The sequence below is a fragment of the Bipolaris sorokiniana genome, assembly GCF_000338995.1.
Source record: "Bipolaris sorokiniana ND90Pr unplaced genomic scaffold COCSAscaffold_13, whole genome shotgun sequence".
NCBI lineage: Eukaryota > Fungi > Ascomycota > Dothideomycetes > Pleosporales > Pleosporaceae > Bipolaris > Bipolaris sorokiniana.
In genome coordinates this window covers 81,080-97,563 of record NW_006911907.1, presented here as the reverse complement: position 1 = coordinate 97,563, position 16,484 = coordinate 81,080, and the positions used below count along the sequence as shown (strand labels likewise).

General features: G+C 52.2%; 11 protein-coding genes across 11 annotated transcripts; 5 read left to right on the top strand and 6 right to left on the bottom strand.

Moving 5' to 3' along the window:
• Window positions 1–244: 244 nt before the first annotated feature.
• COCSADRAFT_174103 (uncharacterized protein) lies at window positions 245–1,464 on the top strand (the record flags this gene model as incomplete). The annotated part of the gene is made up of 3 exons (XM_007704976.1): window positions 245–284; window positions 343–1,122; window positions 1,190–1,464. 3 exons carry the CDS (start codon window positions 245–247, stop codon window positions 1,462–1,464), a joined length of 1,095 nt encoding a protein of 364 aa, XP_007703166.1.
• A 209-nt stretch (window positions 1,465–1,673) lies between these two features.
• On the bottom strand, window positions 1,674–2,919 carry COCSADRAFT_235765 (uncharacterized protein). The gene is made up of 2 exons (XM_007704975.1): window positions 2,705–2,919; window positions 1,674–2,652 (listed from the first exon to the last, which is right to left on the bottom strand). The coding sequence occupies exons 1-2, from the start codon at window positions 2,856–2,858 to the stop codon at window positions 1,790–1,792; spliced, it is 1,017 nt and encodes a 338-aa protein (XP_007703165.1). The 5' UTR covers window positions 2,859–2,919; the 3' UTR covers window positions 1,674–1,789.
• A 162-nt stretch (window positions 2,920–3,081) lies between these two features.
• On the bottom strand, window positions 3,082–4,250 carry COCSADRAFT_123817 (uncharacterized protein). Its single transcript, XM_007704974.1, has 5 exons — window positions 4,014–4,250; window positions 3,923–3,949; window positions 3,810–3,858; window positions 3,746–3,761; window positions 3,082–3,688 (listed from the first exon to the last, which is right to left on the bottom strand). Exons 1-5 carry the CDS (start codon window positions 4,042–4,044, stop codon window positions 3,392–3,394), a joined length of 420 nt encoding a protein of 139 aa, XP_007703164.1. The 5' UTR covers window positions 4,045–4,250; the 3' UTR covers window positions 3,082–3,391.
• Window positions 4,251–4,874: 624 nt separating this feature from the next.
• COCSADRAFT_235742 (uncharacterized protein) lies at window positions 4,875–5,693 on the bottom strand. Its single transcript, XM_007704973.1, has one exon. It carries the CDS (start codon window positions 5,468–5,470, stop codon window positions 4,907–4,909), a length of 564 nt encoding a protein of 187 aa, XP_007703163.1. The 5' UTR covers window positions 5,471–5,693; the 3' UTR covers window positions 4,875–4,906.
• Window positions 5,694–5,772: 79 nt separating this feature from the next.
• COCSADRAFT_148891 (uncharacterized protein) lies at window positions 5,773–6,476 on the top strand. The gene is made up of 4 exons (XM_007704972.1): window positions 5,773–5,827; window positions 5,884–5,940; window positions 5,999–6,128; window positions 6,182–6,476. The coding sequence occupies exons 1-4, from the start codon at window positions 5,825–5,827 to the stop codon at window positions 6,208–6,210; spliced, it is 219 nt and encodes a 72-aa protein (XP_007703162.1). The 5' UTR covers window positions 5,773–5,824; the 3' UTR covers window positions 6,211–6,476.
• Window positions 6,469–9,218, top strand: COCSADRAFT_183734 (uncharacterized protein). Its single transcript, XM_007704971.1, has 3 exons — window positions 6,469–6,779; window positions 6,838–7,158; window positions 7,228–9,218. Exons 1-3 carry the CDS (start codon window positions 6,611–6,613, stop codon window positions 8,979–8,981), a joined length of 2,244 nt encoding a protein of 747 aa, XP_007703161.1. The 5' UTR covers window positions 6,469–6,610; the 3' UTR covers window positions 8,982–9,218.
• A 587-nt stretch (window positions 9,219–9,805) lies between these two features.
• On the top strand, window positions 9,806–11,240 carry COCSADRAFT_39490 (uncharacterized protein). The gene is made up of 5 exons (XM_007704858.1): window positions 9,806–9,940; window positions 9,995–10,429; window positions 10,565–10,667; window positions 10,767–10,884; window positions 10,963–11,240. Exons 1-5 carry the CDS (start codon window positions 9,904–9,906, stop codon window positions 11,029–11,031), a joined length of 762 nt encoding a protein of 253 aa, XP_007703048.1. The 5' UTR covers window positions 9,806–9,903; the 3' UTR covers window positions 11,032–11,240.
• Window positions 11,241–11,294: 54 nt separating this feature from the next.
• COCSADRAFT_344809 (uncharacterized protein) lies at window positions 11,295–11,581 on the bottom strand (the record flags this gene model as incomplete). The annotated part of the gene is made up of 1 exon (XM_007704970.1): window positions 11,295–11,581. The coding sequence occupies exon 1, from the start codon at window positions 11,568–11,570 to the stop codon at window positions 11,295–11,297; it is 276 nt and encodes a 91-aa protein (XP_007703160.1). The 5' UTR covers window positions 11,571–11,581.
• A 138-nt stretch (window positions 11,582–11,719) lies between these two features.
• On the bottom strand, window positions 11,720–12,157 carry COCSADRAFT_235684 (uncharacterized protein). Its single transcript, XM_007704969.1, has one exon. The coding sequence runs from the start codon at window positions 11,954–11,956 to the stop codon at window positions 11,732–11,734; it is 225 nt and encodes a 74-aa protein (XP_007703159.1). The 5' UTR covers window positions 11,957–12,157; the 3' UTR covers window positions 11,720–11,731.
• Window positions 12,151–13,636, top strand: COCSADRAFT_148886 (uncharacterized protein). Its single transcript, XM_007704968.1, has 4 exons — window positions 12,151–12,174; window positions 12,226–12,338; window positions 12,527–12,871; window positions 12,925–13,636. Exons 1-4 carry the CDS (start codon window positions 12,161–12,163, stop codon window positions 13,206–13,208), a joined length of 756 nt encoding a protein of 251 aa, XP_007703158.1. The 5' UTR covers window positions 12,151–12,160; the 3' UTR covers window positions 13,209–13,636.
• A 455-nt stretch (window positions 13,637–14,091) lies between these two features.
• On the bottom strand, window positions 14,092–15,182 carry COCSADRAFT_29083 (uncharacterized protein; the record flags this gene model as incomplete). Its single annotated transcript, XM_007704838.1, has 3 exons — window positions 14,092–14,592; window positions 14,657–14,954; window positions 15,133–15,182. The coding sequence occupies 3 exons, from the start codon at window positions 15,180–15,182 to the stop codon at window positions 14,092–14,094; spliced, it is 849 nt and encodes a 282-aa protein (XP_007703028.1).
• Window positions 15,183–16,484: the final 1,302 nt, after the last annotated feature.

Here is a 16,484-nt window from a genome sequence, read left to right as displayed (position 1 = left end):
GAATCAATTGACTCTACCTATTCACGCTATCGCTTGCTAGAGCAGCATATAAACAACCCCGCCTCTGCGTCTCCGTGTCAGTTTACACCCCTCCTACCCTCCAATTGCCAGTCATCTAGCTGTTCTGTATGTGGAGAGAACGCAATGACTATTTTTCTTTGACGTCTCAGAGTATATGCTAACATTGAAAAGTGTACTTACAACACTTTCGCCGCCTCCACATACACAGGCTCGTCCCACGAACATGGCCTCCCACGACCAAACCACCAACGACGACGTGCGCGGTAAACACCCACCTGGCGAAACCGTCTGCGAAACAAGGGCACTGACATTGCTGCACAGTACTTGGTTATGACCCACTCATCCCTCCCCAACTCCTCGCCCAAGAGCTTCCCATCCCCGACCATGCCCAAAAGACGGTCCTCCAAGGACGCAAAGATGCTGCCAGCATCATCACACAAAAGGATGACCGCCTCCTCGTCATGGTTGGGCCCTGCTCGCTCCACGACCCAGAATTGGCCGTCGAGTACTGCCAGCGTCTCAAGGCCTTGGCCGACAAGCTTCAAGACAACCTCTGCATCATCATGCGCGCCTACCTCGAGAAGCCACGAACAACAGTCGGCTGGAAGGGCCTGATCAATGACCCAGACATTGACGAGACGTACCAAATCAACAAGGGCCTTAGGGTCTCTCGCAAGCTCTTTGTTGACCTTACATCTGCTGGTATGCCCATTGCCTCGGAGATGCTCGACACCATCTCTCCACAGTTCCTTGCAGACCTCATCTCCCTTGGCGCCATTGGTGCCCGGACAACGGAATCCCAGCTCCACCGTGAACTGGCGTCTGGTCTCTCTTTCCCCATTGGCTTCAAGAACGGCACCGACGGAGGCTTGACAGTGGCTGTTGATGCTATCGGTGCTGCGGCAGCAAAACATCACTTCATGGGTGTTACCAAGCAGGGTCTAGCTGCCATCACCAGAACCGCGGGTAATGAGCACTGCTTCGTTATTCTGCGTGGTGGATCTAAGGGCACCAACTATGACAAGGACAGCATCAAGGCTGCCCGCGAAGCTTTGAAGAAGAAGGGCCTGCCCGAAGTCATGATGGTCGACTGCTCACACGGTATGTTTTATCGACTCATTCTGAGCTTTTCAGTCAAAATTGGGACACGCCACTAACATACGTACAGGCAACTCGAACAAAAACCACCGCAACCAGCCCCTTGTAGCCAAGGACATTGCTGACCAAATCCGCAACGGTGAGACTGGCATTGTCGGTGTCATGATTGAGTCCAATATCAACGAGGGCAACCAAAAGGTTCCACCCGAGGGCCCTAGCGGTCTTAAGAAGGGCGTCTCCATCACTGATGCCTGCATCGATTGGGAGACTACTGTTGAGACGCTTGAGAACCTTGCTGCTGCTGTCGCGGAGAGACGGGCACACAAGACCAATGGCGCACAATAGAGTCCCTATCACGCATCATATTTTTTGTATGAAAAAGGGGCTTGTGTAAGCGTATCTGGTAGTATAGGGCGTTTTTCCATTCGTCCATCCTAAAGTTTTATCATATAGGAGTTTAAAATGAAGAAGAAGAAATTTTTTGTCTCGGATAGACACGGCTATGGGCTTCAATGTTGCTATGAGGTTTACGAAATACACTTATGAACATAAATATATCTTTCCATTTTGCTTTCCTTGTAGGCTTGATGCCAAAGCATTTCAGCGCTTAAGATCCAACTGGGGTATCATAAGTGACCATGTTATGTGAGCCATCGACATGAACACCTCGTTATTCATCATCCTCATCCTCATCATCATCTTCCTCCGCCCTCTCGTGCAGTGTACTTCTCCTGCTTCCCTCGTTACTCGTTCTCGCAGCCACCCTATCCGCTCTCTCGCCCACAAACACATCTCCCGTGCACTCTGTCCGGCACCTCGGGCACTTTCTTTCTCGATCCCTTCTCCCCCTATAGTAGCTATTCGCACACGCATCGTGCCACCTCACTCCGCACTCTTTGTTATTGCACCTGATACCGACCGTGACAATCTCCCTGCAACCCTCACAATCTCGGATGCGAATGATTTCTCTTCCATCTTCGTTCTCGTCAGCAGACTCATTGTATGTCTCCTTGAGGTAGGCGCGGAGTTCCATCAGGGCCCGGGGAGCAAGTGAATAGTATCCCGCGCGGGACTTGTTGAAGAAGCCCTGTGCTACGAGGCTGTCTAGCACGTTGTCGGCTTCGGCAATGGAAATGCTCGTGTCTGCGCCTTGCGTGTCTGGCATTTCGCCGTTGAATTGCGTCGGTGTGCCGTTGAACTGACTTAGTCTGTTGCGTCGCGATACGCGGGCGAGCTGCGATGCTTCTGTGTGCTTTACAGCCATTGTCTCGCGGACGCTAGTGTTGTTGGTCTCAAACATATGGTCCAGGAGGCGCCGGATGTATGCGATTTCGTTGGCCGAGAAGGTGGTTGCAAGCTGTGTGAGTGCGTCGCTTGTGTTATTCACAAGTGCGTACACAACGTCTTTGCTTTGCTGGTCACGCATGGAGCGGATTTCATAGTCAAAAGTTTCAAGTTTGGCGTTGATGGTTTGTATTGTCGATGTCAGGTAAGGCTGCGTCACATCGCCTTCTGTCCATGGGCGGTTGGGGTCTACGGGATATGTCAGTATTTTGCAAAGCCTGCATTTCGCGTGGTAGCTTACTGTATGCTGTCATTATATGGGCTAGAATGGGCTTCATCTCCTCCATAGTGAGAACGCCGTTTGTCTGAAAGGCCTGGAGAAATGCGCGGTGTATTGAATTGTAACCCTCATCTTCTATGGGTGCGCGGACAAACGGTGATTCGCTTCGAGACATTTTTCTGGAGAATATGAGAGTCCAGATGTGGGGTTTTTGTTCAAGAGTTGATAGGCAATCGATGTACGCAAGGGTGGGGAAATTTGGCGACACGAGAACGCGAAAGCACGTGAACAGAAGATATTACTACCCCAGATTTGTTCTAGCATTAAACATCATGTCATAGATTGTCGCCACTATAAAGCCTTTCATCCATGAATCAGCCATAAAAATCAAACTTTGCAGCCCGAAGAATTACACATGAGTGACTTTCTTCTTTGCACCATGCTGAGCTTGAATCCAAGTTGCTTTACGCTCACATCTAACAATACTATATATTCATCATTGCAGAAAAGCCAATTGGACACTGAACAGGGTTCGCCCTTATACATGCATGCATCTAAAGACCCTAAAGTCCTATGTAGTCTAGCCAATCCCAACGCCTGTCCAGTCATCTAATGTCTTGCCCTACCTCTTGCGCCTACACAATACAATATCTCGTCATCCCAGCATACGTATATCCTCATTTTCGTAGATTCATGGTCTGTGCAGTCTTAGACTGGCAGGTCTGAATTTCTTGTCGCTCCACTTATTGCCTGCAGAGCCTTTGCAATGTAGGGGCCAATTATCGGTACGTTGCTAACAAATCCCGCAATGGTTGCGAGAAAATCGCCGAAAAGAACGAGGATGCCATATAGCTCGACTATGAAGCCGATGAATGCCCAGCGCATGAGAATGAGCGATATGCCGGCAACGAAGGCAAGGGTGCCTTTCCATTTTTGTTTGCGGGCGAAGAAGGCGACCGTTTTTGTTGTTCCGATGATGAGTGTAAGGCCAATTATAAAAAGTATCTGTCGGGGATGCGTTAGAGACGCTCGGGGGAGGGAGGGGAGGGGAGAGAGACATACATTGCCCATTGCTAGCCTTTCCATATGTCAGTAATACTCAAAGGCATGATCGATTTATACATACATGGCGCGATCAAAAAACATCATGACACCGCCCATTAAAAAAAGTCCGCCTATTCACCATGTCAACCTTGCGTCGCATGACAGGCGCATTCGCAAAAATGAACGCATACCTACCTCCGGAGCAGAAGGCGACCCCAATCTCTATTCGTCATGTTAGAAGACATTCAAACGAACAGTCCAAGGACTGAGGGGTTGCGCATCTTACTTTGGGTATCTGAAAGCCACATAGTCGGCATCCTGGATGTGTGTGATGGGTGTAATTCGCTACGTGCGAGGCGGTAGAAGTAAGGAACGTCGAGGCAGGGCCACAAGTTAAAGAAAAAGATGCGAGCAACAGAAGTGATGCCTAGGCTCGAGGAATATCTGGCATGAAAGTGGTAACTCTGGTATGCCTGTTTCGTGTCCCCTCGGCGGAAGTTGAGACGCGGGCGCGCTGGACTGGTGGGCCAACCAGCCCGAAGCTCACCCCTGCTAGCGCATCTGTTCCTGTGGGAGACGCCATAAAATTCTGGCTGCATGTTCCTCGCACTCGAACGAACCATCTTCACCCCCCACGCTGGATGGATGCAAGTACCGGTACACATGAGCAATTAATGTATTGTTCTATTATGGCACCCACGTTACGCTACAAACACAATAATCAACGTAGACATCGCCTTGACAACAGCGTGCTCTGAGCTGCTGTAACTAGGAATCCTCACGCGAGATCCTGGTATACTGTCTTATGGGCGTAGAAGAATGCTGGATCACGGTTAAGCCGGAGCACCTCCTTGAACCATGGGCCGAGAGGCTTGTGGTGGGTGGAGAGTAGCTTGACTTTGATGATCATACATATACACTGGAAGCTAGCCCATCCAGCAAGGACCTATGGCTGAAGGCTCGCACAATATAGCCGGCGTCATCCATCTTGAGTTGGTGCGCCATTTGCGAGAGCGCGGGTGTAACGCTACGCAATACAATGTTGATCTCACTTTGTCGAGTCAGCCAATAACTGCTGACCCTAAGCCGGCTATGTTGTGCGACATGCTGGGCTGATGTGCTGCAAGCACCCCAGTGAGCGCGGAACTGCAGTAACTGTCGCATCACTATATCCAGCCCTCATTTCAGGACAGTATGTGCGCCTCTTGCCGCGAGATAGCCTTCAGATACGTTCTGCGGCATTGTCCTGATGCTGCCAAACACTTCCTTGTTGTGGTATCTTAGACGCGTCTTGGGATCCGTATATGGTGCAGGAAGGCCGGTAATGTCGCAGTACTTTTTCTGGCTGCTTGGGTGGAAGCTCGGTGCAGACTCGATGTTTGTGTACGTGGGTGCAGGGCCGGCTGCGTTCCCTCCCGCAGCTGCTCTGCCATTCTTCTCCAGTACCAGCGTACTCAAGCTTTGAGCCGCCTGTGCAATGTTGGGCTGTCGACCAGCGTTTCCAGCTGCATTGGTGCCTTCACTGGCGGCAGCAGGGGTTGAAATGCCACTGTTGTTCTGTGTGGCCATTACCGACGCCTCTTTCCGTGAAGCTTCGCCGAGGATCTGCTTGAGGTTCTTGTTGCGGCGCTGTGGTGGCTTCCAGTTGGGATTCCGGAAGGGCTTGGAGACTGCATAAATGTCGAGCTTGTCCAGGAGCGTTTGGTGCGTCTTTTCGTCTGAAGCGGCTGTCAAGGGCGCCATAGTGTGAGGATTTGACGGTTAGGATGCGATAGTTGTGCTTGGCTATGTCGCGTTCGTTCAGCAGTGCCTGGTCGCGTCGCTCGTCTAGAGGCTTTGGGGGCTAATGTTGCGTGTGAAGTAGAAGAGTATACAGTCTCGGAACACACGCTTCTCTGTTTCTAGCCACAGAGGGTGAAAGAGATGGGTACCGTGTACGTGTAGGGATGAGGGTGGCTGCGCTGAGAGACGGAGCTTGCGGAGGTGGAGCTCCTCCGAGGGACCTGCATGAGGTCGTTCACACTAGCTGTTTTGATCCTCCCCACCAAACATCTCCAAGGCACGCGCACTCCATAGCAACGCAATACAGTCACAGACATGGTGAGCTATACGAGCACGCCTCCTATAGCCAATTCGTGTATCTAACTGATCTGCAGGAAAGTCCCCATGAACACCAGCAAAGCCAACTGCTTTCACGCATCATTGTCAATGTTGTTAGTCTACCCACGTATTGGAGCAGCAAGGCCCATAGTTATACTGACTACCGCAAAGGAGAAACTAAACGAGGCAATCATGATGTTGAACAAGAACCTCCAGGAGATCAACATCCAGAATATGGACACGGAGCTAGTGGCCCAGATGTTCAAGAACTACCAATCCAACGTGCTCTTCCACCTTGAAGGTACACAGGACATGACCCGATGAGTGTTTACAGAAACGACTGACAGCTTCTAGCAACGAACGGTCTTAAGGATCCTGCGTGAGCGGGAGCATGCACGGCCTCTCATGTGTATATAGATTGTGTCTTCAGCATGCAGTAGACGGCGGATGAGCCTAGTAGATAACCCATGCATGCATCGCAGTAGGATCACAACTGAAGTGACCAGGTGCCCAAATAATGAGATATGGTAGTACTACAACTCGTACGCAGAAGCATAATACGTAGTGGGCCCAGACAAGGCATATATCCAAGCAGCATGCGGAGACGGGCCCGGACCACCGAGCACCAGTACCCAGAGAGCCTCACGACATGACAATCACCATGTCGCGCAAACAATCGCGCTAACCACTCACGCAATACACACACGCCCCACGCTCCTCCAGCTGCGACATGATCTAGACACCACCCATACAGCTTCAGCCCATCTCCCACTCGACGCAGACATGGCTCCCTCGGCCATTGACGAGGCGCCTCAACCCGCCGGTCGCAATCCACCCAAGCCTCCGCCAAAGATATGGAGCGTGTCAGAGCCACCTTTCGAGGGCTTTCGGCCTGTCGATCACGAAGGCTGGTCGCGTAGCAACAGCGAGACGGCCATAGTCATCGACAATGGTACCATTCACGCATCCACCATCGCCTTCTTGTCGCTGTACAAGCTGACGCATTGCAGGCTCCTCAGCAGTTCGCGCCGGATGGTCTTTTGACTCGAAGCCGCGACTCTCAGTGCTCCCCAACATGGCCAGATATCGTGATCGCAAGTTGAACCGGACCTTCACCTTCATCGGAGCAGACGTCTACGCGGATGGCACGGCGCGAGGACAATCCAAGCTCGTCTACGAACCCGGCAGCAACATCATCAATAACTGGGACGTCATGGAGGGCGTGCTAGACTACTGCTTTGTCAAGATGGGCGTCGACGGTCAATCGGGGCGCATAGAACGGCCCGTTGTCATGACTGAGCCTATCGCCAACCTGGGCTATTCAAGAAAGAGTATGTGAGCCTGCGCAGGAAGGAACCTTATACTCTTGTGTTGCAGCCCGCTAATCGTGTATTCCACAGCTATGTCTGAGATCCTGTTCGAGTGCTACGGTGCACCCTCGGTCGCATATGGAATCGACTCGCTCTTCTCCTACGCTTACAACGGTGGTCGCAGCGGTTTGGTCATGGATTCTTCATACACTTCCACGCACGTTATTCCCGTCGTCAACTCAAAACCTCTACTATCGCAAACAACGCGACTCAACTGGGGCCGCTTCCAGTCCGCACAATACCTACTGAAGCTTCTGAGGCTAAAGTATCCTACCTTCCCTGGGAAAATCAGTGACAATCAGGCCGAGGATCTTGTCCGCGAGCACTGCTATGTATCGCAAGATTACGAAAATGAACTCAGCCACTATCTAGACTGGACAGGCCTTGAGGACCGAGATCACACAATTCAGTTCCCCTACACAGAGCAGATTGTAGTGCAGAAGACGGAAGAAGAACTAGCCGCCGCTGCCGAGAAGCGCAAGGAAAGTGGCCGAAGATTGCAGGCTCAGGCCGCCAAAATGCGTCTGGAGAAATTGAAGAAGAAAGAGGAAGAGCTCGAGTGGTGCCTACAGTTGCAGGCACAGCTTGAAGAGATTACTACAAAAAAGGAAAAGGCCCGTGTACTTGAGTCCAATGACTTTGACGACGAGAACCAACTCAACAAACGAGTCAAAGAACTAGAGTTCGCCATCAAGAAGGCCCGGAACAAGGATCTTGGCGACGTAGAAGAGGAGCAGGCCGAAGCACCTACTTTCCCCCTCCTCGACGTTCCAGATGATCAGTTAGATGAGGAAGGCATCAAGCAAAAGCGGCAGCAACGGTTGATGAAGTCCAACTACGACGCCCGTCAACGCGCAAAGATAGAGAAGGAAAAGGAAAAGGCACGATTGGCAGAGGAGCAGCGCCTTGATGACCAACGGCGAGAGGAAGATCCTCAAGGCTGGATTGAGGAGCGCAGGGTAGCACGACAAGCCATTATCCAGAAGATCAAGGACCGTGAGCGACTAAAGGCCGAACTTGGAAACCGCAAATCCCTCGCCAACCAAATGCGCATGAAATCCATCGCGAACCTTGCATCTGACACCCCGACCAAGAAAAGACGGCGAGGTGGCGGCGACGACGACACATTTGGTGCCGATGATGCTGACTGGGGCGTTTACCGCACTATTGCAACAGGTGAAGGTTCTGACGATGAGGAGGAAGAGGACCTCTCCAAGAACCTCAAAGAGATAGAGTCTCAACTCCTCAAGCATGATCCTGACTTTACGGAAGAGTCAACACGTGAAGCGCAGACTGATTGGACCAAGAGCATACTTCATGCTTTCCTGCATGGCCCCTACCCGTTTGATCCAGAGTCACAAAAGGAAATCAACCAGATCCATCTTAATGTCGAACGCATCCGCGTCCCAGAAGTCGTCTTCCAGCCTACAATTGCTGGCCTCGACCAAGCTGGCATCGTTGAGATCGCATCCAACATCCTCACCGAGCGCTTAGGCGATTCTCCCTACCGTGATGACGTGTTGAAAGACATTTTCCTTACGGGTGGTAACACCATGTTCCAGGGCTTCGAGGAGCGGCTCAGAGCCGAACTGAGAGCCGTTTTACCGGCGGAACAGACAATCAATGTACGAAAGGCGGGTGATTGTGTGCTGGATGCTTGGAAGGGAGCTGCACAGTGGGCTGCGAAGAAAGAGTCGAAACGCAATTTCATTACCAGAGAGGAGTTTTTGGAAAAAGGAGCAGAGTACATCAAAGAGCATGATCAGGGTAACGCGGCTTACTAGGCGATTGCAATCTTTTGTTTCACTTGTTTTTGTCATTGTTGAGCTTTGGTTCTCTTGTAGTCTAACATTAATGGCGGGTAGATGGCGTATTCTTCGACTATGGTGGACTTTGCAGATTGAGGTCTCTGATGCTTTTGGTATTCGAAATGAGACATTCGATCGTCCTAATTTACTTCTTGATTCAGTCAATCATACGACGTGGGTATGTGAATCTTGTTGGATTTGCATTCATATCTGTTGGCCCCCATAAAGTCAACATCGTCGTCTGAACCTGCTCCTGGTTGTCTGCTGCAATGGTACCAGATAATGACCTTTATATCTATCATTGGTCTTGCTTGCAGATTAGCGGTCAGCATCGGGCAATGCTCTTGTGCTGCAACGTCCCTCTCAATCGCGCCAAAAGCCTCACTTTACCGTCTTTCAATCTAGATGTGAGAAGAATGCGCGGAGGAAAGGCAATCCTAGATCTTAGGTCCCACAGTATTGCGCTGTTTCTGCAAAGCTTAGTCGTTGAACTACTAGTAAGGCAGGTACCAACACAATGGTGGATCCGAGATCTGCCAGCACTGTCGACTGGGGAGATGCTCACCTCACGTAACACTTAAAGGGCCGACTTGACGTTTCGGTCGAGCGAAGCAATTCGTCAGCAGCTTTGCGGACACCCGCTCTATTGCAGCCTGGGTTATTCCCATTGTACAACCGGACCAGCGCGGCTTTGTTGGATCGGGATGATGGGCAAAAGTGTAAGAAATAAGGTTTGAGCCGCGTGTCTTAGTACTATAAGAATACGTGTCAACCACCACCATCTGTATTATACGTTTTCCTGCTTTTTGAGATCTTTGTGGTACTATCTAGAGTATATCCTACTACAATCTAGCGTTTTTTCTCAAATACTTTGCATAAACATATCACTAAGCCAAACATGCCTACCACGGTTCTCATCACGGGCGGAAACCGCGGTATGCACCTTTGGCCTTGCTTTCCCATGCCAATCTTCTCATGAATTCACCTAGGGCTTGGTAAGGCTTTGGCAGAGGCATATCTTTCCGTCCCAGACACAACCGTGATAGCCACAGTACGCGACACAGCCAAAGCCGACGCCGCGCTGTCGCCTCTCCCCAAGGCCTCGGGATCCCGTGTTCTGACTGTGTATATGGAAATGGGATCCTTTGACACCATAACAGCTGGTGTCGAAACACTAAAGACGACGCACAATATCACTTCCATTGATATTGCCATTGCCAATGCAGGTCTTGTCGGGCCAACCCTCGGTCTCGCAAATACTCCCTCGTCTCAGCTCCAACCATTCATTGATGTCAACGCATACGGTCCCTTTGAGCTGTTCAAGGCCGTTCTACCTCTTCTTCGCGCTTCTACTGCCGAAACCAAGGGCAAATTCATCTACGTCTCGAGTGGCATTGCAAGCCTGAATGGCATGCTTAACATCCGTAAGTGGCATCCATATGTAAAGATTATCGCACCTTGATGTGTCGGCTGTACATGCAGCCAGGTACCGGGCTTCTCGTTGGTATCGAAATTTTTCGCAGGGCCTTATGCTAACTTTGTGTCTTTCCCAATCAAAGTACCCATAGCCGGATACGGAGCAAGCAAAGCACTAGCCAATTACTTGTTCAAGTGGCTAGCTCTCGACAACAAGGACGTGATTGTATACTCATGCGACCCAGGGTACGTGTCTATTGCCTTTACATCATCATCATCATCATCATCATCGCTTTGTCCCTGTAAAGGGAAATGAAAATGTGCTAATCACCCTCGTACCGACAGATTGGTCGACTCTGATGGTGTTCGTGAACATCTCGAGCAGGCAAAGGCTTTGGGCCTCGACATGTCTTTGTTTTCCTTTTCGCCAGCGGACGAAGTTGCGCGTGCAATGCAAAAATCGGTATGTATGGTTGGGATGATGGACGTTGAAAGCATCTAAGGAAAATGGGGAAAATGGGCTGACATGGAAACCAAATAGATTGCTGCTGCGAACGAGAGCTCAAGCGGACAGTTTCTGTCGAAAGAAGGTACCCAGATGCCGTGGTAAAAAAGACGAGTTATTGTTGCTATATGATAAGGCGGGAGCCTAGACGGAATCTTTGATGTTTAGACATTGGATTCAGTGTATCGCAAATCAAGCGTAGCCATAGAATCACCGCTGCTTCTCAATTTCTGTTACCCTCTACTGTGCCGTGTGCCTGCGTATTCTGGCTTTTACAATCACATACATGAAGAATCAAACTTGTATTCCCAGGATACCATCGTTCTTTCAGAAAAAAAAACTTCTCCTACACAACGAAACTAGGTAACCTATCCATCGTTCTCTTTTCCAAGTGGCGGCAGCAATGTGATGATACGCCGGATGTCTCTAATTTCATAGAAACACTCGTAGTGCACTTTGGCATACGGAATAGCACGCGAATGATCGTCCGTTGCATCTGCGGCGGGATCTGGTTGATTGGCAAGAAGCCTCTCGTAGTATGGGTTGCAGTATTCTAGAAAGCGACGGGGATGTTCTGTCATGTATTCCCTGTACCGGTGAGCTAATGCATATGGGTCTTTGTCTAGTGGAAGTGGCTCTGTCATGATATTATAAATGCTGATGCACGAGTATGATATGAGAGATTGCGTTGCTGGCTAACTACCTCTTTGGACATTTTGATGATATCGGGACAAAGGAGGAATGTCTTTGTTGTTCGTGGGATAGTGACTATAATACTGTGAGACTCTGGGTCTACTAGTTTCTTTCAGACTTGAAAGAATACGCTGCCTGGAAGGATTAAGCTTATTGCACCGATGTGTTTGCTTGATGGTACTACTCTTTCATCACCAAGTCTCGGAGAGAAATCGAGCTGGAATGCAAGGGAAGAAGACAATTGGAGATTACAGTAAGTCCCGAACTTCCCAGCACAATGGCTTGTGTTCCATATAGCATATGAATCGCCAGTTTTTCGAGCAGTGACATTGCTCATAGATGTCGTTGAAGCGACAGCGACAAAAGCGATATGGAACAGTAGTATCGCATGTGTGTTCACAACCGTCGCCCATGGAGGCTAGCGTCAAAAGTGGATCCTGGACAAACTAGTGTGTGCGCTTGGGTAAGTGGGGCTTAGCGCAGAGGCTAAGAGTCTGGCAAAAATTGAGCTTCCGAACAATTTTTCGAACACCACTTCAACATGTCGACGAAGTCGTACGTTTGTTCCACCAAGTCGTCATGTCAACACTAACCAGAGGACTGCAGAACTGTTCCAACGCAGAGCGACATTACGCTTGTGCCCGAGAACCTTCTCAAGAAGAGAAAGTCTCAAGAGAAGGCTCGTGAGGAGCGCGCAATCGCAACCAGGGAAAAGCGAGGTACGAGCTATCTCGCATGCCATGGCATACTCCAAGAGGCCGATTACGATGATTATAACAACCACACTATCGGCTAGACTCCGGTCAATGTTGTCGAATTGTTAACCATCTTTCGGGAATGAGAAAATCGTCCTCTTGGAATCTCATGGCATGCTATCCAGTCATGAGGCAATGCTGACACGGGACAGACAAGAACAAGAAGAAGCGCGAGGTCATCTTCACAAGAGCTGAGAAGTATGTCAAGGAATACCGCGATGCCGAGAGGGAGCGCATAAGGCTGTCACGCGAGGCCAAGAAGAGCGAGAGTCTCTATGTGCCCGAAGAGCCAAAGCTTGCCTTTGTCGTGCGCATCAAGGGTATCAACAAGATTGACCCCAAGAAGCGCAAGACATTGCAGCTTCTGCGGCTGCTCCAGATCAACAATGGCGTCTTCATAAAGCTTACCAAGGCTACCATGGAGATGTTGAAGATTGTCGAGCCGTTTGTTGCCTATGGTTACCCGAACCAAAAGTCGGTCCGTGAACTTATCTACAGTAAGAGTGACCCCAGCTTGAAGAGATGTTGGCAGTACTGACGTGATTGGCAGAGCGTGGTTACGGCAAGGTTGATAAGCAACGGGTTCCCTTGACTGACAATGAGATCATCGAGGAGAACTTGGGCAAGTACGGCATGATCTGTATGGAGGATCTGATCCACGAGATCTGCACTGTTGGCCCCAACTTCAAGGCGGCGTCCAACTTCTTGTGGCCGTTCAAGCTCAACAGCCCAACGGGCGGCTTCCGCAAGAGGAAGTTTAAGCACTACATTGAGGGCGGCGACCTGGGCAACCGGGAAGAGAAGATCAACGAGCTGATCAGGCAGATGAACTAGTGCAGCGATTTGTGTTTTGTCTTTGTTCAAGGGTTGGCGCGCAAAAAGCTGGTCGGATATACCACGGGATGGAGCATTTACATTGGCGTTTTGGAACACATTGACGGAAATGGACAGCATGGTTCCTCTGACGAGTCTAAGTACTTGAGTAGTTGGGTGCAAGGCACCAGTATTTTGAATGCATATGACGACGCAATCCTAATCTTGTACAATGTGTTGGCTGAGAAACGTTGTCTGTCCGACAATGGACGTGGTGAATGGGGCTTGAGGATAGAGTTTATGTAAGTAGTAGTATATGGTCTTGTGCTTGGTGGTGGCTTTTTGTCTGGTCGCCCTGGTTGATGGCAGCATGGAGGTCAGAGCTAGGAGGCGCTGCCTGTGCCTGTGCCTGTGCCTGTGCCTGTGCCTGTGCCTATGCCTGTGCCACGGAGCCCGAAGGCCGAAGACGTGCAGCAGACGGGCGCGAGGGTCGAGTGGGCATTTTGAAATGCGATACAGGCGTGCCGAGCAGGGCAAGGCAGCCGTCGCTGAAACACGGGCGTGAGGAGACGTGGTGTTGGCCGGGGGGGGGGGGTCCACTAGGAGCGGCCAGGTGTCGCTCGTGATGTTCGGGTGCAGCAGCAAGACAAGGGCTGGGGGCCCGGTTGGCAGCCAGGCCTCGCACTCGCAGCAGCCTGGCGCTGGCCGTCTTTCACGTGCCGGCGGCGCGGGGCTAGGCCGAATCAGGCCAGTAAGAGAGTGACAGGCTGGCTAGCCAATCGACCAAGGGCTGCCGCATGTTCTATGAGATTTTTTCCTTCTAGCTGCCCACCCTCACCGTACCCAGTCGCCGGCGTCAAATTGAGGGCAATCTCGTCCAAACAAGATGGAAATTGACGCCACGTCAGGCGGCGGCAATGGCCCACGGGGTCCGGGTGGCCGCGCTGTGTGACCCAGGCGAATCGTGTGGTGCCTGAAGCCACACATTGCCGTGCCCATGGGCGAGCAGCGAGCGTAACCAAGGCGATGGAGCGGCCAGCAGCCAATGGCCAGCGACACAGGGGCTGGCGGTCGGAGGTGCTGGGTGGAGCAGGTGGCCGGCCTCGAACACACTCACATGCATCCCAAGAGGACAGGGTGGGCACTTGCTTATGCAATTGCACCGAGCCCAGAACGACGTGCCGAGCGCTTGGGGGCTGCGAGTGACGATTGCAGTTGCACAGGCTGTGGGTGGTGAGGAGGCGGAGGCGGAGGCGGTAGGTGTACTGTGTAGGGTTGATGACGCCCACCCACCGGCCGCACCCATGCCCATGCCATCTGCATCCCAGCCCAGCCCGCTTTCGCCGCCGACGTTGTCACCGCCACCGTGGTGTTCGGGCTTGGGGATCGATGTGCAAAGGTCACGCTGATCGCACCACAGCTCCGCATCGTCGTGCTCGTCTCCTGCTACTGCTGCCTTTGCACCTTACTTGCGCTGCACTCGTGCAGCATGTAGTAGTATAGTCATAGGTCATAGGTCGTGGCCCCCGCTCGCCGACACCTACAGTAAATGTCTGACGCTTCCGTGGGCCACCTGTCGTGGGAGGCAGCAGCTCAACGGCCGCGGCGGCACGATTTTTTTTTTCACGCATGGCGAACGGGCCCGACGTGACGGTGGTGGATATCGCCATCAGGCTGCGATTCGTGGGCTTTGCGTCTTGATGCCCACCATCACCATCACCAAAGCAAAGAAGAGAAGCGCCAGGACACATAGGCTCCTGCTGCGTGCTACAATCACAGCCTTCGGCTCGTGTCTGTTGTTATTGCTCCTGCTGATGCTGATGCAGCCGCCAATATGGCCCCCTAATTTTGGATAGATATTAAACAATGAGGCACTCGAGCACAGTCGCAATGCCACGCGCTCGTCTGGCGGCGCCTGTTCGCTGCTTGGATTGCTGGCCCTCACCTCAGGCCTCTCCAGGCGCAGCGGCCCAGCCAGCCCGCTACTGCAGGCATGCCGAAAAGAGGGCGGGAGGCCGGATTGCACGAGGAGAGGCGGGCGATACGTGGCTCGCTGTGGTCGCAGGCGCAGACGGCGGTCCCTGACGGCGTTCATTGGCTTGGGGCGTCTTGGAAGTGCATTCGCTCGCTCCAATGCGTGCACAACCACTGCAGCACTCCTGCGTCAGGAGTCATGAGCGGTAGTCACCGCAAGCCGTGGGCGGAGGGGGGAGACATGATGACCCACTAAACCGCAAGAGGCAGAGTTTTCATAGCACATGAGTGGGCACACACACATGTAATGAACCGTTGTTGCAGGCGCACCCTTCGGATGGAGACGGGCGTCCTACTACGTACAAGGCCCCTTCGCGGTTGCTAGGCCTCGCTAACTGCCTCGACGACACACCACCCACTCATCACCGCTTTCTGCCCTGCCTTGCCCTGCCCTGCCCCCTCCCATCTCCCCCATCTCCCCCTCCCCTCCACCATCCCTCCCTCTCTCCCTCCTCGTCCTCATCCTCCTCGTCCTCCTCGACCACCCCCTCCCATCTCCTCACATCTCATCGTTGCAGGCGTTGCTCGTTGCAACACAGTGACCCCAGCCAAGCGGACGTGCGCATCAAATCTCGGCTGTCACGGCACCCCCAAGCCGCTCAGCAACTTGACCCGACGCTTGCTCTGTCTCCAGGCCTAGCCCAACTGCAAACCATCAGTGTACTGCCACTCTTGGCTCGACTCATCTGTCTGGCCCAGAGAAGACAAATCCCGGCTGCAGTCTCCGACATCAAGCGCCTCGCCGCCTGCCTCTTCCTCTCTCACACACACCCGGTGTGCAATCCTCGCCTCTGGTTTTGGCTTGCGCTGCGTAATTGGGCCTGGCTCGGTTTCAATCTCTGCTTCCTCTGCGCCATCCACCACAACATCCCCGACCCCAGCAACGTCGTTCTGCCCTCCCGACCACGCATCGCCGGATCTATTGACTTAGCCCCGGCTTGCTCTTGATCAACTGCCAGTTGCCCGTTACCTGTCGACGCACACTCGGCCGCTTTCATCTCATCTTACCCTTTCCCGCTCGACGCCTGCACGCACCCACACACGCACGTACGCACGTACGCGCCACGCAACAAGCAGTGCCAAACATCCTCAACACACAACAACAAACACTCCTCGCAGGCGACAAATTCTCCTTGAATGAGCACATCTTGTTAGAGGGTCCGTAGGCTACTCTAGAGGCGGCACCAACGAGAAGACTGTACGTCACAAGCCAACAAATCTTTCCAGCGCCCATACGACGCGCCACGCCGTACTTGTTGCTGT